Genomic DNA, 24081 nt, shown 5'->3' with positions numbered 1-24081 from the left:
TAGGGCAATTCCCTGAGCTTCCACCAAATCAGAACCTGTTTTCTAGTCACAGCTCTGGGCTCCTCTGATGTCTGTATTTCTCCCATTCTCTCCCTGCCCTTGTTTCTCCATCCCTGCTCTCCCCTAACCCTGCTCTCCCCCACCCAGCATGACCCAGAAGGTGCCTTCCTATGTGGGAAGCAGACCTGTAAATGACAGTGCCATTTGGGAGAGAGAATAATGATCTGGTAGTCAGGGAGTGGCCTCTATCCTAAACTAGTTGCTTCTACTCACTTGGCCTCAGTTTTGTCGTCTGTAAAATGGGAGTGATCACATGTCTCACAGAAAAGCTGTATTAAAATATGAATACAGGGGCGCCTGGGTGGCTCAGTGGGTTACAGCCTCTGCCTTCGGCTCAGGTCATGATCCCAGGGTCCTGGGATCGAACCCCACATTGGGCTCTCTGCTTAGCAGAGAGCCTGCTTCCTCCTCTCTCTCTCTCTCTCTCTCTCTGCCTGCCTCTCTACCTACTTGTGATCTCTGTCAAATAAATAAATAAAATCTTTTTTTAAAAAAACCTTTTAAAATATGAATACAGTGAATGTCAAAAAGTGAGCAAGTTTCCATCCCCAATCCAAATGCTAAGTGATATTTTCTTAATGCTGGAAAGCCAGTAACTCACTGTTGGTTATAGAATCCTTTTCATTCATCCGATTAGAGAACCTCAGCATTTCATTTAGAAGGTGTCTTTTTATTCCTTCTGTCTTGGACTCATAAACATCTGGATGTTCTTTCCTATCTCCCCTTTCAGACAGGGGAAGATTTAAAAGAAGCTAAAGGAATAGATCTGTTGCCATTTCATCATATATTTCAGTAGAAAGGAGTCTGGCTCTTGGAAAAATTTGCCCTAACAGTTCAAGACCAAGTGGAGGTGTCTTTCCGTCTGTGGAGGAGGCGGCTGCACGAGGGGGAGGTCGACGCTGGCCAAATGGCGGCCCAAAGAATTTTGGATCAGATCTCTCTGCTTTGATGGAAATAAAATAACAAAGCCTCACCCACCCCAAAGCCTGTTGCCTTTTGCTGAGCAAAATCCTGTCAGTCCTCTAGTTCGGAGGTATTTTATCCCAGCTGGAAACCTGGTAATGAGGGAGACCGAAGAATCTGGGCTTCCCAGAATGTGTGGGAAACTGAATAGGAGAGGCCACAGCATTCCGACTCCGATACTTGGCTAGACCTTGTGCATTCCCCTGGTTACAGCCATGTGGGGCTCTGAAAGGCAGAGATTTACCCAGAGCCTCGTCTCCGTTGCTGTGGGGCCCGAACCCCCGGTCACCTGGGAGTTCTGTGCAATCCTCACCTTCGAAGCTCGCTACCCCACAGCGGTGAGAAACAATACATATCAGCCACACCCGTGGAAGTGCAGGTTGGGGAGAAAAGGCAGGAGCAGGATCAAAGCCTCTTGTAACCCAAGAATTCCTCAGCACCTCGAGTCCCCTAATAATTATGGTTTGGAGATTTGCCAGAAAGCAAAACCACTTAGCATGCCGTATTTAACAATGAACAGCCCTCTGTGTTCATAACAGTCACTGTGCAGAGCAAATAGGCACCTTGAACAACAGATAGGGTATTTATATGTGTATGTAAAATAACCCACACAGCCTTAAACCCCGAAGCATGTCCGCGGGGAAGAGTGTGGCGCTCCCTTCTGCACTGGGGTGCCTGTTTCCCCAGTAAGTAGGAGAAGGTCTACATGCCCTGCTCTGGTCCCCACTGCCCGCATCTCAAACGAACTAACAACAAGAGCCAAAAAAACCTTTGTTTAACCCAGAATTTTCCAAACTTACTTAATAGCCAGATCTTTTCTTTTAACCTTTGGTTGGTTTTGGAGTTTGGAATTTTTCTGTTTCATTTTGTTTTCAGTATCTCTTAGCATTCTAAAAAGCCAGTTTCCTAAGGAAAATGTTTGGGCAAAGGATAGGCAAAGGGGGGTCCATCAGAAGTAGGGATTTTAGACTGGGGGAGGGGAGGTGTTGGGGGGGTACAAATTCCAAACCCTGAGGGTTGATAGATGTGATTGCTGGAACCCAGCTCTGTACCTCAGTTTGGAGCACCCGACCCTCACTGGGCCCTGTTTCTCCATGTCATTTTTTGTTCGTTTGGTTGTATATTCAACAAACATTTGTCATTGGGAGAAATTGAAGAAGAGAGGCCTTTTGGAGGAAGCTTCATTAGAAGTGAACCTTAAAGGGTGGGTATGATTTCAGTGAGGAAAGAAGGGGAATGTTCCAGAAAGACAGGGGCGGCCAAGTATGAGGTCTGCTCAGAAAAAGAAGACCTGAGTATAGAACAAGCCTCAAGTGCACAAATAGGGTGGGGTCAGATGGGGCTGGGATACAGTGCAGGACCCCTGGATCAAATAGGTCTCTTTCACATGCAAAGGTCAAACAGAGTCTGACCCAACCCCCTTCAGTACCCGGGGGCATACTGAGTCATATTATAAGTAAGAATTCTGGGGCTAGGGCTGGATTCCGATGTGCTGTCATTCAGGGGTTTAAACAGTGGCCCAAAGACCTGGTTTCTTGCCATTTCTCCCCTCTGTTCTTTGGTTGGTTCTGTTATCAGGTAAGCTCTCACTGCCCATGGAGTTCTAAGATGGGCGCAGCAGCTCTAGCCTTCACATCATCTATTTAAGGCCTGTGTCAAACAGTCCCTTTACTTTTAAATGCTTTCTTAATGGTTCAGTTGGGTCCCAGGCACATCCTGGAATTAATCTCTGAGTCTGGGAACATGGTGCCCTGATTGGCTTAGAACTGGGGCAGGTGCCCATGCCTGGAGTTGAGAGTAGGACTGGCCCCAGCGGAACCACACAGACTAAAAGATATGGAAGGGCTGGCTCTAGAGGAAGAGTGGGGTCCAGTTCTCTGGGGATGAATGGAAGCTAGGCCACAAAAACGACAGATATCCACTAAAACCTGGAGTACCAATCCAGAGAATCTGGATTTCATTTGCAGGAGAGAACCAGTAAAAATTTCTGAACAAAACAGTGATCAGAACTATGCATTAAGATTAATTCAGCTACAGTTTAATAATTGCCATGTGCTTGGCCCATGGTAAGATCTCAATAAATCCGCATTGAATGAGGGAGATAAATGGATGGATTGGGGATGGGGAAAGAGAGGAATGTCATTGTAGGAGGCTATTGTAATAGTTTCAAAGGGGAGCTAGCAAAGAAACTAACGAAGTCTGATCAAGAAAATCAAGAGGTTCTGTTGTCATGAAAGCCACAGATGGAAAAGCTATCAGGAGGACAGGGTTGGTGAGTCATGCCAAATACCGTCAAAAGGCCAGGGAAAGGAGGATGGGGACTGAAAAAATATCAGAAGGCAAAATTGAAAGAGGAGGTCCAGTAGGATGGTCAGAAGCCAACTTCAAGGAGTTCAGAAGTAAGTAGGAAGCTACGTATAACATCATCCACCTTCTCTTCCCCCACTCCCCTTCTGGCTCCAAACTCAGCAAAACAACAACAACAACAACAAAAAAAAAAAAACCTCATTCACCTCCATACATTCTTCACAAAGCACCTGATGCCATCCCTGTGACCTTTATCTAGCCATGATGTCCTTTTCTCTCATGTGTCTTTAGGCTCTCCTCCCTCTTCAGGGCTATCTCTCATATAAATATTGACATTACTCTCTTGTCCTAAGATGACATTTCTTAGGCCCTGTTCTGCCTTAAGTTCATGTTTCAAAAGAACCATTAGAGAAATTTTGAAGTTGGGGAGGACAGAAGTTTGAGCTTAGGTTGAATATCCTTTGTGGAAGACAAGATTATCTGTAAGAATGAGTGGTTAGGGAGTGGGATATAGGGACAGAGAGAGGGTTGGAACAGTTCATTTAAGGTTCAGTTGGGGGTCACCAAAAAATGAATCAAAGAATTTTCAGGGGCCAGTGGGAGGCCAGCTGAGATCGAATAGCTTAAGTTTATGGAGAGCCTGATCAGCATACTGCCTCTCTTCGACTGAAATCAGTGGCCCGGAGTAGAGTGGTGGATTGGGTTTGAGGAGAGGTGGTTATGAAGCACTGTTCAGCCTGGTCTCAGGTCAAGTTGACATGGAGATTGGGGGCTAGAAGAGCATCTCAGACCCAGAGAGCCCAGGGTATATAAAGAAAGGCAAGTGATGGTCTAAGAGAAAAGGTAGGGTCAAAGATGTGGTCAGGATTCATGTCAGGGGGTTGTCCCAGAGAAGAAGTAGAAGGTTCAACAGTTAGGTTGGGGATATTAGAGAGGCCATATGGTGTATGACGTGGTGTATAGACTATGTGATTTAAATCCCACATCCTAACCTGTGTCTCCACTTGCCTTATTTATAAAGTGAGGCTCAAAAAATCTCAAAAGGTCATTGTAATTAATACATATGAGGTACTTAGGATAGTGCCTGTGTGTAGTAAGTGCTCAATGAATGTTGGCGATGGGGATGTTTGTTTAAAAGAGAGGGAAAAGGGACCACCTGGGCAGCTCAGTCCATTAAGCATCTGACTCTTGATCTCAGCTCAGGTCTTGATCTCAGGGTCATGAATTCAAGCCCCTCGTTAGGCTCCATGCTGTGCGTGGAGCCTACTTTAAAAAACAAAGCAGGATAGTGAGTGCTGTGAAATGTGTAAGCCTGATGATTCACAGACCTGTACCCCTGGGGCAAATAATACATTTTATGTTAATAAAAATAATTAAAAAGAAAAAAAAGCAGGGGCACATGGGTGGGTGAGTCAGTTGAATGTCTGACTCTAGGTTTCAGCTCAGATCATGGTCTCACGGGTCATGAGATCAACCTTGAGTCGACTTGAAGCTTCTCTCTCTCTCTGCCCCCTCTCACTCTCTCTCATTCTCTCTCTCTCTCTCTCAAATAATAAATCTTGAAAGAAATACAAAACAAACAAAAAGTGATGAGAAGGCTTAGAACTTGAGATGTTGAGGGGCCTCTGGGCGGTTAAGCCCAGTTGGTTAAGCATCTGCCTTTGGCTCAGGTCATGATCCCAGAGTCCTGGGATTGAGCCCTGCATTTGACTCCCTGCTCAGTGGGGAGTTCGGTTCTCCCTCTTCCTCTGCTCCTCCCCCACTGCTTGCGTGCTGTCTCTCTCAAATAAATAGATAAATAAATAATCCTTTAAAAAAAAAAAAAAGAACTTGAGATCTTGAAGTTGAAACAATTCTGAGTAATGCCACGTTTTCGGATGCCATCATGCTTGTTGTGAGGGGAGTGAAATTGGAGATTGAAAGTAATGGAATTGAGGAGGCTGAAGAATGGTGAACCCAGATTCTGGGAGGGGCGTGTTTATGGGTGTGGAGGTCAACAGTGCGCTGGTGAAACCCTGCGTCACTGAGAAAGGTCAGGTCTCTAGCCGACATTAACAAAAATGGGGAGGTAGCAACCTATGGGCTTCAAGGCAAGAGAGATTGTTGATAGAGGAGGAGAGAGCCATGTCTAGAAGTGGCGGAAGGAGGTGCTGATCTGTCTGAGTCAGAGACCAAGGGAAAGGGAATAGCCTACTGGAAAGTGAGTAGTATTCTGCCAGGAGGATCAAGAAAGGAGCCAAGAATGAAAAAAAGTGGAGAATTGGCTCACAGAGAACAGATTTTGATTGAGAAGAGATGTTTTCCATAAAGCTTTTAAGAAAATCCATTCTCCAAGCCTGAGGGCAAATCTGAAGAGGGCTTGAGCTAAGGGAGGACGTGGGAAGGAGGTTTGGGAGTAGATTCCAGGAAAAGCCGGTAGATGGGGGCTCTGCTCCCTCACCTTGACTGTAGGATGTGCAGCCTCAGACACAAAGGCTTAGGGCTGTATGCTGGTGCTAGGCACATCCCAACCAGCCACCCGCCTGTCCGCCCCCCGCCCACTTCTCCAGCTCCATGGGCATACAGTGCCCCGTGTGGGTGCTGCTAGGTGCTCTGGGGGCAGAGGACTGGGAAAACTGGGATTCGAAGCTCCTGCTTTCAGAGAGCAGACAAATGGCTTTCAAGGGAGAGGAACAGGACACCAGCAAGCTCCGTGGCTGCCTTCTCTTCCAAAAGCACCGCTCAGTACTGTAATTGTATTCGGACATTTTTTTTGCATGACGTCAGGGAATGGCCTTCCTTAAAAGCGCTCATGAAAAAGCACAACTATAAAACAGACTCGGGCAATGAAATGGAAACCAGACAAGTGGGTCTGTGTAATTTGGGTAAAGAGATTTCCCCTTACGGCTTTGTGATCTGATCCCTGCTCTCTGCATAAAATTCCATTTCACGGCGTCCACTTACATAGGCGTCTTACCTTGCAGGTGCTTTCAGACATATGTCTTGCTTTATTACCAAATGAGCAGGGAAGCAAGGGCTCCCTCCTCAGTGGCTGTTCAGACCACCCTCCTAGGCTTGTCACCTTTCTAGTACCCCAGGTCCTAAATCTCTCATCTTTGTATGAGCCCAGCTCCAGCAGTGGGAGGGAGGCCAGTCCCACGTACACTTCCTTTAACCCCCATGTGTGCCTTTATCCGTGCACCCCTCACACCCCTGCTCAGGGTCAGTCTTGGGGAAGTGTGTGCCAGGCAACACTACTCACTGAGGAGGCCCATTCTTACCTACCCTCTTTGCTCCAAGCCACAGGGGCACAGAATCGAATTATCTGCCATCTTGTGTTCTCGGCACGCTCTCTGGCTCCAACCCCAAGGAAATCCTTTCTTGTTTGGATTTCTGTTTTGTACTGAGGTGAAATTCACTTAACATAAAATTAACCATCCTAGGGATAAAGTCAGTGGTGTTTGGTACATTCATAGTATTGTGCAACCGTCCCCCTCCATCATAGTTCCAGAGCATTTTCCTCATCTCCCTCACCCCCTAAGAACACCCATGTCCATTAAGGAGCCACTGGCTGCCTTCCCTTTCCCTCCCAGCCCCTGGCAACCACCAGTCTGCTCTTTGTCTCTCACTCTTCCCATTCTGGGTATTTTGTGTCAATAGGAGCATAGGCTATTGGTGTGCCTGGCCTTTTTCATTAGGTGTAGAGCCACAAGGTTCCTCAGTGGGGTATGTGGTAACATGTGTCAGTGCTTCACTTACGACTCAGTAATAACTCTGTTATACGACTGTGCCATATTGGGTTCATCCCTCATCTGTTGATGGACATTGGGTTGTTTCCACCTTTTGGCTATGGTGTACAGTGCTGCTGTGAACACGGACATACAGGTCTTTGTTTGAATACCTGGTTTCACTTCTTCTCGATCTATACCTAGGAGTGGAATTGCTGGATTATGTGGTAATTCTGCGTTGAGCTTTTTGAGGAACTGGAGGGCTCTTCTTCTTTTTCTTTTTCTTTTTTTTTTAAGTAAGCTTTCTGTCCAACGTGGGCTTTGAACTTGTGACTCTCAAGATCAAGAGTCACATGCTGTAGTTATAAGCCATCCGGGTGCCCCTAGAGGTCCCTTCTCAAAGGGCAGCCTCCAAGTCCACTCTGTCAAGGAATAGTAGGTATATACCACCCAGCCCCAGCCCTCAAGACATGTTGACCTCATTCTGCTACATCTGGAAAGAAACTGAAGGAATAAGACTGAGGAGCCCGGAGTCTCTCTCGAGGTGAATAAGGTCACCAAAGAGATGCTGGTAATCAGATGAAAGTCTTGGGAAGGGATTAGGTGCTAAGGGTTTTGAGGGCCACTAGAAGGTTGGACTAAAGCAGGGGAAGAATTTAGTGAGAAGGGAACTCAGTTGCCTAGAATAAAGGAAGGCGTGAACCTAAAACCCCCCGTGGCTGTTAGGGTCACTCCCCTGGTGATAGAGGAGTGACAGAAGGGAGTTATAGACTGGTTTATCCTTGTAGTGATGGGCAGTGAAGCTGGGCAGAAAGAGCAGTTAGGGCACTCAGCCTCGAGGGTCCCCCGAAGGGCTTTTATGAGAGGAGGCTTTAGAAGGATCACCCTGACTACAGGGCAGAGGGTGGCTTGGGGAGGGGAGGAAGACAAAACTAGAACCAGGGAGGGTGGTTAGAAGGTTACCATTGCTCTTGAAGGAAGACTGGTGAGGGTGGTCCCTAGGAAGTGGCAGTGCAGCGGGAGAGGCGGAGTGCCAACATCCAGACAGCCGAGGACCAGATGCTCCTGAGAAGACAGGGCAGCCAGTAGCCGGGGGGAGGGCTGCGGAGATGCCCAGGAGCTCCAGAGCACTGCTCCCGCCGCAGAATCCAGTTAGGGGAGAGGCGGGAGGGGTGAGTCTAGAGACAGGGAGGTTGGGGAAGCAGACCAGGCTACGCCTTCTTGACAGATGATTGAAGTCCAAAATGCTAGCCAAATAATACAGGTTTTGTCTGGATTATACCAACACTGATTAATTTTCATCAAGAAATTATTTGTAACTCTGTCAAGCCAATTGAATTCCTTGTCTCCTTGTGTGACAGAATTATCTTTCTTCATTTCTCTGACTCCTAATTTCTAGTCTTCAGGTATACTTCAGGACCATCCATACCACTATCTTCCATAGTCCACTAGTGTGTTGGCACAGCCCGGCAAACCCCCATCTTGTGCTCTGCACCGTGTGTCTCATGCATTACCTGAACGACTGTTCTGGGGAGTCCTGGCTTCTGACTGGCACAGCACTTCATGCTCACGACAGCTTTGCTGAAATGAATCAGTCATTTGATTTCTTCCTCTCCACCACCTAAAGCCCCAAATAAGCAGAGAGGGTTGAGAACAGGAGCAGGGTCGGAGGTCAGGGGGCGGGGGAGGGGGAGAGGAGGAGTAAGGCAGGTGGGTAGTGGCACTGAGGGTCAGAGAAACTTAGGGACAACTCTGAAGGAGCTAGTCAGTTTTCAGAGCTCAGGTGGAGGAGAAATTTCCTGTAAGAGAAAGAAGTGGAATAAACTAAAGAAAACTGGAATGACTTCAAAGAAAGGGAAAAGAGAAATGCTAAGATCCAAGCTGGTCACTAAGGAACGTAGAATGTGTCTGTAGAGCCCTTGAACTCTGCCCAGGCAGAGGAAGAAGAGGCTGATGGCAGGAGACATCAAGTTGCCCAGCTGCCCACCTCCCACCCCCAGGAGGGCTTCTCAGTCCGTAGGCACCCCCATTGTACCCCACTACACTGGCTCATTGGCAGGTTCAGGGAGATGTGGGGAAAGGGCTCTGATTGCCCCTTCCAGGAGGAGTACTTTGGGGTGGGTGACCTAGCAGAAAGGAATAAGTACAAGGTGCTTACCATCCATGAAGAGGAGGAGGTAACTGAACACTTGGGAAGACTTGGCAGAGCGAGATCACCTGGGGGCAAGGCAGAGCGCAGGGAGGATATACTGGAGAGCATAGGGCTCATCTGCGGGGAGGGGCTGACTTTGCACCTTGCATGAGGGCATCGCGGAGGGCCAGATGCTGTTGTCCAGAGCATCTCCAGTCTGAACCCAACTCACTCCTTCCCCTGTGACCTCGTCACACATCAGGCCTTTGTTAGCCTGCCATGGAGTAGCCATGAACAAAGCTCACGTGCACCTTACCCTTCCCCGCTGGGCTTCGGAGGTAGCCACAAGGAACAGGACAGTGAGTTGCACACAAAACCGGAACAACTGAGAACCCTGAAAGGTCTAAGTGGGTGAGAGGTGCTCCTCTTCTCCCCAGGCTCAGTGGCCCAGGAGAACCCGGGTTTTTTCACCACCATTGTTGCCTGAGAGTGACATCAATTTTGATCCATTCCTCATTCTTTGGTGTGGTTGGAAGTGAACAGTTGCAAGCATTTTTATAAGCCTGGAGCTGAGTGTGCTACTCACCAGCTGTATTTATTCGATCGCCCCCTTTTCAGTGAAGTGTGGCCCTCCCAAGTGAGAAGTGCACACTTTTAACTCCTATGAAGTGCTTATTTGTTTTTATTCATGTTAGCTGTATCCATTTTTAAAATTAGCGGAAAATCTACATCTATTTACCCAGTGATTTGAGGTGGGCCCACATTTTTTAAATTACAGCTTTTTAACCTTAAAAATAAATGTTTTTTAAATATATCTTTTCTTTAAAATGAAAACAAAAGCTCCACCGGATGTTTTCTGGTTTCGTGATGGGTCACCAGGAAAATGTTGACGTTGGGCATCTGACTACGTCATAGACTCCCCTGACTCCATCTTGGGGAGTTGGGTCCACAGGAACTTTGGGGAATCCAGGCCATTTGTTCCTTATGAAAAGGGCTAGAAAACTAAGAAAAAGCAAATTACTAATATTTTAAAGGTTTTCCCCATACTATTTTTAGAATTTCAAGTGGTGTTTTTATCCTTTCCCTTCAGACTTGGAAAAATGTTTGCACCTCCAGACAGAAAGGGCTTTGTGGTCAGCTGTCAGCCTCAAGCGGCTGTTTGTCACCTGTTGCCACCTCTGCCCAGAGAGCTGAGGAGGAGGCAGGGAGCTAGGGATTGCCTTGCAGAAAAACGTTGAGAGGAGATGCGCTTCTTCTCTTCTGCCCCAAATAGAGACATAGGCCCCTATTGTCGGGGCCTATGAGCTGAGGAGTCCATCCATCTACCCGCCGAACTGTTGCTTGGCAAGGACTTCACTGTGGGGACTTCATACAGTTGTGTAAGGTTGCAGACTGTTTCAGGGGTAAGACAGGGCTCCTCAGGGTCAGCCCTGTTAACATTTGGGGGAGGTATCGTGTGCCTTGTAGGGTGGTTCACAGCACCCCGGGCCTCCACCCACTCCATGCCCACAGCCTGGCCTCCCCTGACTCGTGACATCCAGAAATGTGTCCAGATGTTGACATCTGCAGGGAATATTATCTCTGGTTGAGGTTGGGAACCACCAGGTGAAGGGAAGCCGACATGATGTTGGGGCCCCAGAGACTAGCTGAGAGCGGAGGGAATGGGGTTTCCTGCACCCAGGGGGAACTGAATGGGGTGGCGCAGCCATGGCCAGAACCTTGGCAACTCACAGGGGAGGTTGCAGCAAAGAAGTATCCAGCTTCTCTCTTCTTTCTGTCCTCCAGATTCTCAGCATTCCCTCCCTGTTAGATGAAGCCTGCTGGAAACCGGGTGACAGGGAACCTGGGTCGCACAGGCCATCAAGGTCAGTGCCCGGGGCACTGAGTAGGGTGCAGAAGGACAAAGAATGGATGAAGGCACAGACAAAGACAAACAATCGGTCTGCTCATCCGTCTTTGTGACCATCCAACCTGTATGGGCAGCTCCGCACAATGGTCAAGAATGTAGGCTTCTGTGTGGCCCCTACCACTTCACCTGTGTGATATTGAACGAGTGACTTCTCTAACCCTAGTAACCTCAGGTGCAGAAGGACAGCAATAATTCTGTCTACATGTGACCTGAGGCTTGCAATCTTGGAGGTTTCCTACTGGGGAAACACATCCTAGTAGACTGCTCAGTACGTGGCTTTAACCAAGTGGATGGTATCAGCTGCATGCCCAGTGCTGTTTTATGGACGGTGCTGGGAAAAGCAGAGACATAGGGCTCCACCACAGAATGCCGTCTCTCACCGTCTGTCAGCACACTGAGTGCTGTGCAGGTCTGAGCAGAGAAAGGTCATAGCGGGCTGGAAAAATCTAGACCACAGGACTGAGTTGGGCCCTGAGGGATGAGTAGGCCTGGCTAAGTCATGAAGACAGGAACTGTCAGGTGGTAGGGATGGTGAGCAACCTGGAGCTGTAAGACTTGGAGGGAAGTTGGCACCTGGGTGGCTCCGTTGGTTAAGCATCTGCCTTCATCTCACGTCATGGTCTCGAGGTCCTGGGATTAAGCCCCGCATCAGGCTCCCTGCTCAGTGGGGAGGGTGCTTCTCCCTCTCCCTCGGCCTGCCATCCTGCCTACTTGTGCTATCTCTCTGTCAAATAAATAAATAAAAATCATTTTAAAAAAAAAAAGAGAATTGGAGGGAAGAAGAAGGCCCAGAGAGAGCTCCAGGGGGAGACTGGTGATCAGACAGCTTTGGTAGAGGGTCTTGGTGCTCTCATCTGTGAAGATGAGGGGCTGGCCTGGGACCCGTCGCCTTCCTCAGTACTCGGGTGTAGGAGTCATAAACTCAAACAGCTATAGGAGTGAGGTCGGAGGCAGTAGGATACATCGATGCCTCCTACAGGGCATGGCCACTGCTCGGCTCCAGGCATCTATTAACATGCCAGAGTACATCCCTGGGACACCAGGTACTAATTCTCTGAATTTTCAAAAGATGCTAGAAATGTGGATTCTTATGAGAAATCTCCTGACTTTTTTTTTTTTTTTTGGAAGATTTTATTTATTTGACAGAGAGAGACACAGCAAGAGAGGGAACACAGGCAGGGGGAGTGGGAGAAGGAGAAGCAGGCTCCTGGCTGAGCAGGGAGCCCAGTGTGGGGCTCAATCCCAGGACCCTGGGATCATGACCTGAGCCGAAGGCAGATGCTTAACAACTGAGCCACCAGGCATCCCGAGAAATCTCCTGACTTTTAAAAAACCATGCAAGCCATACCAGACTTGTGTGCGGACCCAACAATCCATTTGGAGACAGATGTTTCTGAGGGGCCCTCTGGGGCCTTAGAATCCTTGAACTGTGTGTTTGGTTGGGATCTGCCTCCTGCGTACTTTTTTTTAAGCAGTAGCTCCCAGGGCTTTAAAAAAGAAGAAGTAGAAGAAGAAGGAAAAGGAGGGGTCCACCTGGGCCAGGTGAAGTCAGAGTTCCCCTCCAGACCTAACAGCGCTATTAGGTTAGGGAGCAGGAGGGAAGGACAGCCCAGAGGCACTGGCTTGGAGCTCTGAGTGGGTGGGCCCAAGGCTCAGTGCTGTCAGCGCACCGGCATCTGAGCCAGTGTCCGCGGAGGCTGAGGCTGGAGCTGCCCTTTAAGAGCACTGACCAGTGCTCTGGGTGGCTCAGTGGGTTAAAGCCTCTGCCTTCGGCTCGGGTCATGATCTCAGGGTCCTGGGATCGAGTCCCGTATCGGACTCTCTGCTCTCTCTCTGCCTGCCTCTCTGCCTACTTGTGATCTCTCTCTGTCAAATAAATAAATAAAATATTTTTAAAAAATAAAATAAAATAAAGAGCACTGACCAGAACATTTGGTTCTCGGACAAAATTTTTTAAAATATTCAGCCAAAGAACAGAGACTAATATCATAAATACCCATGTTCCCCTGCCCAGCCTTGCTGCTGTGTTCTTCAAAACTGGAGAAGCCACCCCTTTTCTTTCCTTAGGGCAGTGACCTTTGGGAGAACCCCAAAGTCCTGGCACTGATTGCCATGCCAGGAAATCCCACCTCTGAGTCCTGACTGTGCTGGCCCTGAGGAGCAGAGAGCCATGGGCTCTGGGGTAGAGGGCAGGGGGCAGAGGGGCCCTGGCAGCCTCAGGAAGAGGCAAACGGCAGTCAGCAGCCGAACCAAGCGGCCATCTACACTTGTTTCTCATGACCAAATAAAATACAGGCTCTTGCTCTGCTGAGGGGAAGTGAAGAAGTCTGTGGAGAAGACCAAAAATAATGAAGTTGTCCGGAAGCAGCCTAGTGTAACCTTAAAATATTTTCTCTCAGCAAAAAAGAAGACCCAGTAATACTACCTTATTCAGACACTGCCTTTGCCTCCCTGGGCCTGCTCCAGCCTGTCTGGCCCTCCAGCTTCACCTCCAGTTCCCCTGGCAGGAGCCCCTCCTCAGGGGCAGGCCCGAGCTTCCTGCCCCTCCCTTTCGTCCCAGCTCTGCGTGGCCCCTTATCCTCGGCCTGCCCATTTTCCCTCCATAAAGCTCCCTCCTCCCATTCCCCACATTTTTTTTTTCCTTTTCTGTTCGTTCATTACTGCTACTCATGATATTATCAGTCCCTGTCATGACACCGTCTTGGATTATTTCCTGACCCTTCGTGTGTCAGCTCACCACTGACCACACTCTCCTCTCTCAGAGAAGGGACTGGAGTTTTCCTCGTGTTTCTCATAGTACCGCTCTCCCCTCCACACACACACAGCAGGTGACAATAAGTACCATGGGCAGATAGAAGCTTGAATTGATGGGTGAGCCTGTGGACAGGGAGATGGTGGGATGGCGAGTTTGAGGGAGTTCCACAGATGCCTAGAACAGGATGCTCCTGAGCTAGAGGCAGGAAATACTCAACCCATCTCCATTTCCTCAGCATTTACTGTGCTGACTTGGCCCCTCTTAGAAAGGAGACTTGACCAATGGCCTTGGTCTAGAAGGCCTCTCCCCCATGATAACTCTAGAGTCAGACAGTGCACTTTGAATCCACAGTCTCAAGCTCAAGGCTGGCACCCAGAACAAGTCGACATTGGCATTTTCATTTTCATCAGTGTGATTGAAGACCACCTCAAAGCCTGGGACTTGAGGTGTGTCCAGCCCTGTGTGGGGCTTGCCTCTAACTGCCAACCCCAAGGGGAGGCCTCGTCACAGGAGTGGGAAAGAACATGGGCGGCAGGGCTGTGGGACTCCCCATGCTCGCCTCAGGAGTCTCAGCCTGTATCTTCTGGCAGCCAGGTGTCTGCCTTGGCAGAAGAGCCCCATGCTGGGGGGCAGGGAGCAGTAGCAAGAGGATGTCCACACTGTATCGGCCCCAAAGCCGTACCACCCAGGTGATCCATTCACAAGGGGAGAAGGCAAGGATTAACTAATTCTAACAGATTCGTTGGGTTTCCAACTCACTTCCTATTGACGGAATGCTAATCCCCCTTGTGTAGGCCTAGCACAGACAAGATTATGTACCAGCACACCTCACCCACCTGAAGCCCTCTCACAGGGGTCTAGGGTATATTTCACTCTAGCCTTAGCCAGTAGCAATTGGCAGGCAATGATTTATTTGAGCACTCTGACTTCCTCCCTCCCCTGATTCCTGCAGCTCTTGAGATCCACACCACTCCATCGAGCACCGGATGTCTCATTGCTTCCAGAGGCTTCATCCCTCCAGTCTTCTGGCTTCACGTCACCTTCTCCTCCATAGGTTTCGGGTGTCTTTCTGCTCGCTCTCTTTAGGACATTCGTGATGGCATCTAGGCACCACCCAGATCATCTAAGACAATTTCCTCATCTCAGGACCATTAACTAAATCACATCTGCAAAGACTCTTTTTCCAAATAAGGTAACATTCACAGGTTCCAGGGGCCAGGAGCCATTTTTCAGCCTGCCACATTCCCCCTTCCCCCTGGTCCAAGATAATTCACATGCCACAAAATTCACCAAATTAAAGCCTACAGATATACACATTTTAGTATATCACAGGGTTGTACAGCCATCACCACTGTATAATTCCAGAACATTTTCGTCAACCCAAAAAAGAAGTGCTGTTTCTATCAGCAGTCATTCCTCCATCTCCCCATTCTCCAACCTCTGGCAGCCATTAATCCACTTTTTGTCTCTGTGATTCACCTGATCTGGATATTTCACATAGGTGGAATTATACAATACATGGTCTTTCATGTCTGGCTTCTTTTCACTCAGCATGTTTCCAAGGTTTGTCTGTGGTGTAGCATGTATCTGTACTTCATTCCATTTTTCAGCTAAATAATATTCCACTGTACGGTTATACATTTTATTTATCCATCCCTTGGTTGATAGACGTCTTGACTGCTTCTGCGTATTGGCTAGTATGAAAATTCACAAATACAAATGTTTGTGTGGACATACGGTTTTTATTTCTCTTGAGTGTGTGTGCCTAGGAGTGAGCAAAACTTCGAGACTGTTTCCCAAACTGGCTGCACCATTTTATATCCCAACCAGCAGTGTCCGAGAGTTCCAACTTCTCCACATTTTCACCAAAACTTTTTATCTGTCTTTTGTATTGTGGATCTAATGGTTGTGAAGCGGTATCTCGCTGTGTTTCTTTTTTTTTTAAAGATTTTATTCATTTATTTGACAGACAGAAATCACAAGTAGGCAGAGAAGCAGGCAGACAGAGAGGAAGGGAAGCAGGCCCCCTGCTGAGCAGAGAGCCCGATGTGGGACTCAATCCCAGGACCCTGAGATCATGACCTGAGCCGAAGGCAGCGGCTTAACCCACTGAGCCACCCAGGCGCCCTCTCGCTGTGGTTTTGATTTGTATTTTCCTGATGGTTAATGGTGCTGAGTATCTTTTCCTGTTTTTATTGGTCATTTGTGGATCTCCTCTGGAGAAATGTCTATTCAGATCCCTTGCACATGTTTTCATTGGGTTATCTTTTTTTTTTTTTTTTTTTTTTTATCATGAAAAAACTGTATTTAGATTTAGCCAGCTGGACTCAGTTTAGATGATCCCAATTTTGTTGGCAACATCCAAAGCATCATAGTCAGGGGCCAGCTGAACGTATGCCTTCTTCTCTCCATCAAGCCTGATTAAGGTGTTGACCTTGGCTACATCAATGTCATAGAGCTTCTTCACAGCCTGTTTGATCTGGTGCTTGTTGGCCTTGACATCCACAATGAACACAAGTGTGTTGTTGTCTTCTATTTTCTTCATGGCTGACTCAGTAGTCAGGGGGAACTTGATGATGGCATAGTGGTCAAGCTTGTTTCTCCTGGGGGCGCTCTTTCGAGGATATTTGGGTTGCCTTCGGAGACGCAGAGTCTTGGGTCGTCGGAAGGTAGGTGATGTGCGGATCTTCTTTTTTTTGTGACTGTGGACGCCTTTCAGCACCGCTTTCTTGGCTTTCAAAGCCTTTGCTTTGGCTTCGGCTTTGGGAGGGGCAGGGGCTTCCTTCTTAGCTTTCGGCGCCATCTTCGTAAAAGGGCGGGTTATCTTTTTATTATTTCATTTTAAGAGTGCTTTATGTATTCTAAATATATGTCCCTTGTCATATACGGGGTTTACAGATATATTCTCCATCTCCGTGAGTTGTCTTCTCTGTATTAATGATATCCTTTGGAGCACAAAAGTTTACGGTTCTGGTGGAGTCTGACCTTTCTTTTCTTGCTTGGGCTTCTGATATCTTACTTAAGAAATTACTGCCTAATCCAAGATCTCAGAGCATCACTTCAGTATTTTCTTCTATGTGTTTTAAGATTTATTTATTTATTTATTTATTTGACAGAGAGAGATCACAAGTAGGCAGAGAGGCAGGCAGAGAGAGAGAGAGGAGGAAGCAGGCTCCCTACCAAGCAGAGAGCCTGATGTGGGACTCGATCCCAGGACCCTGAGATCATACCTGAGCCAAAGGTAGAGGCTTAACCCACGGAGCCACCCAGGCGCCCCTCTTCTACGTGTTTTATAGTTTTAGCTCTTAATGATCCATCTTGAGTCCATTGTTGTACCTGCTGTAAAGTAGGCCCAAGTTCATTGTTTTGCCTGTGGATGAATATCTAGGTGTCCTACCTCCATTGGTTGAAAAAACTGTTCTTTCCCTACCATTAATTGTTTTGGCACTCTTGCCAAAAAACAAAAAAAACAATGAAATGTAAGTGTGAGGGTTTATTTCTGGACTCTCAGTTCTATTCCGTGGATTTGTATATTTGTCCTTATGCCAGCACCACACTGTCTTGATTACTGTCACCTTGTAGTTAGGCTTTAAAATTGGGAAGTGTGAGTCTTCCAGTTCTGTTGTGTTTTTCCAGATTGTTTAGCTGTTCTGGACATGCAACAGATTCTTCAGACACACTGGTGGTTTGGTCACTTGCTTTCTTGTTTCGCTGATGGACTGGCCAGCCCATGAGAGCCTAGTTGGCTTGTGTGCTGAGCTAAAAAAAGACTCCTCTCCCACTCTTCTGCCTCCCTTCACAGGGCATGTGGCCAGTAGCGATCTGGGTTGTTCTAGCCAAGCCATCCTAGTTCAAGGCAAAGTAATAAAAGAGGAAACTTGGTGGGGTGCATCTGGCCCCTCAAGCAGATTTAAATCCAACTTATTCCCCCCTTCCCCATCCAGCTTTCTTTCCCCTTCCTTTTTCATCTGGCAGAATCAGTATTTGGATGGCTCTAATTCTCTCTGGACCTACTCCTAGCCAAGTCACACCAACACTCCCCTGTGTCTCTGTCATGCCCGTCACTCACCTGCCACTTCCTAAGCACAATTCATGACAAATTGGTACAGGATGGGAGACATCTGTTCTGGCAGGTGGGGCAAGTGCAGCAGGCCTTCCTGGTGGCATCATGAGCACAAGTGATAAAGCCAAGTGTGACTTCTTCATCTCCGTGGGCTGTTTCTGCATGGCTTCCCCATGGGGTCGGGGCAGCGTCTGGGCTGAGGCAGACTTAGCTCACTGCCACCACTGCTGACTGTGCAAACTTGGATCCATTCCCCATGAGCATAGCTTCCTCATTGGTTAAATAAGGATACCTCCCTGCTCGTGTGGGAGCAATAATGGTTAGATAGGCCAGTGTTCATTTATCACCAGTAACCCTAGGTAACCATTTAGTGAATGCTTTCTTTATGGCAGTCCCTGTGTTAGTGTTCAAATTAAATCAAGTTGGAGGCAAAGGAAAAGATTTCATGATCTCCAGAGCCACACACTAGAATGTTCTGAGCATCTGCTATGTGTTTAATCCTATGCTAATCTTCATGTATATTTTCAATTCTTTTAGGTGTGAAAGATGCTAATTAATTGTACCATCTCCCCATACAGATTCTAAACCATCTGAGAACTACATAGAGGAGTTAGGTAGAGATTAAAAATAGAGATTATACTGTAGGTAAGGGCCGGACTAACACATGCCCCAGACCGAGAGCCAAAATGCACATTTGCTCGCTGCTTCTCTCTCATCCCTCTCTTCTTTCTCTGTTGCTTGGGTTAAATCCTGGTTCCAGGCAGCAGGAGGCAGCAGGCTGGGGAGCAGAGGCACCAAGGGGCAGGGTCCTGGGAGATTGATTCGGGGATGGTGACATCAATCTTGGGGCTGCTTCCATGAGTCCAGGCTCTGCTGGGTGGGCTTCAGGTAGTACTGGGCCCGCTTCAGGGTCACTAGCCCGGCTTATCTCACTGGGGAGACCTGTATGTCTGGAATGTTGATGCTAATTCAAATCTGCTCCGGAGGTGCCATGAAACATTGTGCACATTCTGAGTATTTATAGTCACTCAAAGCACTGGGACTATATACAAGTAACTTAATCTGAGCCCAAGGTTCTGCACCTGTGAAGTAGGGATAACAATACCCAGCCCATGGGATGTCAAAGGAGTGGATAGAAAGTAGTTGGTTAGGGCCTGGCACATAATGGGCCCTGGGGTGGGGGCAGGGGCATCCTACTTAGACCGGTTCAGTACCCTGAGAGCTCAAGCTTTCAGTCCAGACTCTGAGGGTTCTCTCCGTGTGCTGAGCAAGTCTCTGTGAGGGCCAGCGGTCCAGGCCAGGTCTGTGTGCTGGAGCTGGAGATGGGGATTAGGGAACAATGAAGCTTCAATAGAAGTGGGTCATCAAAAGTCAGGCCTTGGTGCATGGAGGGATCCAAAGAGGTTCATTTGGTGGTAGTATTGCAGCCCTATGTCTCAGACCTCCTCCAGGTTGCGGGTAGGAGGCCTCCAGTTGTTAGCAGAAGTGTCAACACTCAGAGCCTCTCTTCAAACCTATATTTAGGACCGGCTAAGGCAAATGATGAAGTAAGCAATGGTTTCCCCAAGGAACCCGCTTCCTTTTTCTGTACCCCATTCTACCCTTTCTGTACCTTTTCTCAGCCAGCAAGCAAGACAAGGATCTGAAAAATGAATTCAAAGACAAGAGGGTAGCAGATATGAGCCAAATCCAGCTTGCCACCTGCTGCCGTACAGCCTATGAACTACAAGTGTTTTTTTTTTAAAGATTTCATTTATTTATTTGACAGAGAGAGAGAGAGAGATTACAAGTAGGCAGAGAGGTGGGTGGAGAAAGAGAGGGAAGCAGGCTCCCTGCTGAGCAGAGAGCCCAATGTGAGGCTCGATCCCAGGACCCTGAGATCATGACCCAAGCCGAAGGCAGAGGCTTAACCCACTGAGCCACCCAGGCACCCCTACAAGTGCTTTTTAGGTCTGTAAATGGTTGCGGGGAGAAAATCAAAAGAAGAATATTTATGACAAGTGAAAAATACATGAGATTCAAATTTTACTGGAACTTAAATAAAGTTTCCATATTGCCTGTGTCTGCTAGCAGAGTTGAGGAGTTGTGAAAGGGACCTGAAGACCCCCCAGAGTCTAAAATATTTATTCTCTGACCTGTTAAGAAAAAGTTCGCTGGGGCTCCTGGGTGGCTTGGTGGGTTAAAGCCTCTGCCTCCAGCTCAGGTCATGATCCCGGGGTCCTGGGATCGAGCCCCACATCGGGCTCTCTGCTCTGCAAGGAGCCTGCTTCTTCCTTTCTCTCTCTGCCAGGCTCTCTGGCTACTTGTGATCTCTGTCTGTCATATAAATAAATAAAATCTTTAAGAAAAAAGAAAAAGTTTGCTGATGCCCTTCTCTAAAATGGTAAAATGGCAAGAGGTTTATGTGTCACGTGGCCAGCGGGATTTGCTTTAGGAGGGAGGGGCAGACCAGTGGCATTCAGGCGTTGTGACAGGCCTGCAGAAGAGACACAGGGTGGGAAGCTTTCCTGAGGTCCTTCCAGTTACAGTAGATGGACTAACGGGAGCTAAATGTCTCATCTTACAGGTGGAATTGCTTCTGACCACACAGGGATGGGGGGGGCATGAAAATGGTGAGGTTCAGGCCTCTGACTCCTTCCAGCAGAATGAAATGGACTACTGACCTCTGAGGAGCCTAGCCACCTCCCTGCAGGCTGGTAGCAGTGATTTGATCTGAGGCCCTTAACGTTCCTGGAGTCCTGCAGAGCCTCCCCGGGCTGGCCCTGAGCAGCACATTGACCGCTCGCCTCTCTTTCTCTCTCTCTCTCTCTCTCTCTCTTTTTCTCGTTTCCACAGAATTTGCCTTCTGTCAGGTGGATGCTTCAATTGCACTGACTCTGGCCCTGGCTGTGCTGTGTGACCTGCTCCAGCAGTGGGACCGGCTGGCCCCTGGACTCCCAGTCCTACTGGGATGGCTATTGGGAGAGGGTGATGATTCTGCGGTTCATGTGGAAAGCACCCAACAGGTAACCCCAGGGTCTCAGGGCCATGGTGGTGGGATCAGAGCGGTGGCCCAAATCCACTAGATCAGCACGGCAGACTTGCTGCAGCTTCCAGTGGCTGCTGAAAGTGTGCTTCTGAGTGCTCACATACAGATCAATAACCAATTAGGAAAGTCTCCAAATGACCACAGCAGCTGGCTAGATGCTGCTGGGGGAGAGGGGGTAGCTCTCATGCTGACTTTTGAGGTTCCTGTGGTAAGTCTTGAGATCACCAGGGGAGAGGACTTTGAAAGAGCCTCCTGGGTTTCTGAAGCCCATGGGCAGGCCCCACTGCCTTCACTATCCGACGGCCTAGCTAAAGCCAATAGCCTTGGCTGTTCCACACCCAGGACACCCCTTGATTGCCTGACCCTGGTGGCCAAGGGAGCTGTCATCCTGAACTCCACAGGAACGTGGTGATCAGGAAGACAGTTCTCGGCAGTCTACCATCCCAGGGCCCTGCACAGACAGTGGACTGAAACACAACCCCAGTCTTATGGAAAAAAGGCTGTTTACTTAGCCTGGATTCTCAGCCTGAGAGATAGGCTTCAGCTTTCCCACACATCTAGAGGCACAGGAGGTGTTCCTAGGAAACATAAGCAGAAGGTGACATCCTTGCATGCTCCACTTGGCCTTGCTACGGCTCCATGAGACCTCTCCCCAAAAACCTAATACATTGATCCGGAGCCCCAATTTTTGCAACAGTTGCCCAAGGGACACCTCAAGATCTCCTGGTCTGGAGGCCAGGAAGGATTACAATTGCCATCCCACAGTATTATATATATTTTAAAAGCTGCTGCCAAAGGATCTGGCTTCCAGTCAGCCTGAAAGCAGGTGCTAAATGAGATTCCTCCCCTTGGGACACTGACAGGTCTTGGCACATCCTCAACAATGGGGCCATATTAAGAATAAATCAGGCTGTTCAGACAATCAGAAGGGTTCAAGAGACAACCAAGAGCTAGGGCAAAGTTGAAGGAGAAGTTTCATCACCCATTAGGCCAAGAGACCAAGAGAGGTGGCTTCTTTGCCTAATACACAAAGCAAACACAGAGTCTAGCAAAATGAGGAAACAGAAATATGTTCCAGAAAAAGACCTTAATGATAATGGAGATAAGGAATCTATCTGATAAAGAATTCAAAGTAGTGTCCATAAAGAAGCTCACTGGGGCTCCTGGGTGACTCAGTCAGTTTAGTGTCTGCCTTCGGCTCAGGTCATGCTCTCAGGGTCCTGGGATCAAGCCCCATATCGGGCTCTCTGCTCAGCGTGGAGTCTGCTTCTCCCTCTTACTCTCCCTTTGTACTCTCCCTCTCTCTCAAATAAATAAATAAAATCTTAAAAAAAAAAAAAGTTCACTGAACTTGGGAAAAGAAAGGATGGACACAGTGAGAACTGAAACAAAGAGGAAATATACATAAATACCAAATAGAAGGCACAGAGCCAAAAAATACAAGAACTGACCTAAGAAACATTAGAAGGGCTCAACAGCAGACTGGATGAAACAGAAGAATGGTTCAGTGAGCTGGAAGACAAAGCAATGGAGCTCATCCAGAAAGAGCAGCAAAAATGAAAGCAACTTTTTTTTTTCCAATTTATTTATTTTCAGAAAAACAGTATTCATTATTTTTTCACCACACCCAGTGCTCCATGCAAGCCGTGCCCTCTATAATACCCACCACCTGGTACCCCAACCTCCCACCCCCCCGCCACTTCAAACCCCTCAGATTGTTTTTCAGAGTCCATAGTCTCTCATGGTTCACCTCCCCTTCCAATTTACCCAAAAGCACATACCCTCCCCAATGTCCATAACCCTACCCCCCTACTCCCAACCCCCCTCCCCCCAGGAAAGCAACTTTTATAAAGAAGTTAGGGGTGCCTGGGTGGCTTAGTGGGTTAAAGTCTCTGCCTTCGGCTCAGGTCGTGATCCCAGGGTCCTGGGATCGAGCCCCACATCAGGCTCTCTGCTCAGCAGGGAGCCTGCTTCCCTTCCTCTCTCTCTGCCTGCCTCTCTGCCTACTTGTGATCTCTGTCTGTCAAATAAATAAATAAAATCTTTTAAAAATAAATAAATAAAAATAAAAAGAAGTTAGCTTAAGAGAGCTATTGGGACAGCATCAGGTGGAATAACATTCACACCATAGGGGTCCCAGGAGGAGAAGAGAGAAAGGGGCAGAAAACTAAATTGAAGAAACAATGGCTGAAAACTTCCCTAATCTGGAAAAGGAAACAAATTTAGGCCCAGGGAAGCCCAAAGAATTCCAAAGATGAACCTAAAGAGATCCACACCAAGACACATCATAGTTAAAATGTCGGAAGTTAAAGAGAGAATCTTAAAAGTGGCAAGAGAAAAACAAATTATTACGTACAGGGGAAACCCTGTATGGCTATGGGCAGGTTTCTGAGCAATAATTTTGCAGGCCAGAAGGGAGTGGCATGACTTACTCAAAACCTTCCAAACAAGAATACTGTACTTGGCAAGGTTATCATTCAGAAAGGAAGGAAAAATGAAAAGTTTCCCAGATAAGCAAAAACTAAAGGAGCTCATCACCACTAACCTGGGCTTAGAAATGTTCAATGACTCATTTAAGTTGAGAAGAAATGGCACAAATGAAGATGGGATGAGAGGAGCCCTGACTGCGGCCCCATCTAACACCTGTGACCAATAGGAGGTAGCTATGATAGAAGGGTGGTCACCCTTCTTCCCTAAAAGCAGTTAGGGTTACTTCTTCAAAGGGAGAATGATGAAGGATAGCTGGAAAGCAGGCAGACAGGGACAAGCCCCACCTCACCCCCAGCCCTAAGAGGAAACCACCCTTAAAAGGATTTTATAACTACCCTGGAAGGAGCCCTCCACCATTTGCATATGATAAGACAGGTGACAAAAATCTGATTAGATGACAATCAGGAGGGTTAATTGGATTAAAACAGCATACTAACAAGCTCATAAAAACCCCTAGACTTAGAAACTCCAGTGGCAAACCCCTTAGGTCCCCTTCTTCCTTGGGAGCTTTGTAACTATCACTTTGCTATTGGTCAATAAACCTTGCTTTGCTGCCCACCAAAAAAAAAAAAAAAAAAAAAAAAGAAAGAAAAGAAATGTTACTAAATAATAACAAGAAAACATATGAAAGTAAAAATCCCACTGGAAAAGGTAAATGTATAATAAAG

General features: G+C 47.7%; 2 protein-coding genes across 6 annotated transcripts in view; one reads left to right on the top strand and one right to left on the bottom strand.

Moving 5' to 3' along the window:
* THADA (THADA armadillo repeat containing) overlaps positions 1 to 24081 on the top strand; it is a 321965-nt gene that overhangs the window by 293615 nt on the left and 4269 nt on the right. For all 5 annotated transcript variants that reach the window (XM_044263601.1, XM_044263604.1, XM_044263603.1 and 2 more), the window contains one exon: positions 20731 to 20900. In XM_044263601.1, coding sequence (XP_044119536.1) covers positions 20731 to 20900 — 170 coding nt within the window. The remainder of the gene's footprint in view (positions 1 to 20730; positions 20901 to 24081) is intronic.
* LOC122916344 (60S ribosomal protein L23a-like) lies at positions 16165 to 16659 on the bottom strand. The gene has a single exon (XM_044263606.1). The coding sequence runs from the start codon at positions 16633 to 16635 to the stop codon at positions 16165 to 16167; it is 471 nt and encodes a 156-aa protein (XP_044119541.1). The 5' UTR covers positions 16636 to 16659.

The sequence above is a fragment of the Neovison vison genome, chromosome 8, assembly GCF_020171115.1.
Source record: "Neovison vison isolate M4711 chromosome 8, ASM_NN_V1, whole genome shotgun sequence".
Taxonomy (NCBI): domain Eukaryota; kingdom Metazoa; phylum Chordata; class Mammalia; order Carnivora; family Mustelidae; genus Neogale; species Neogale vison.
This window is presented reverse-complemented; position numbering and strand designations above follow the sequence as displayed.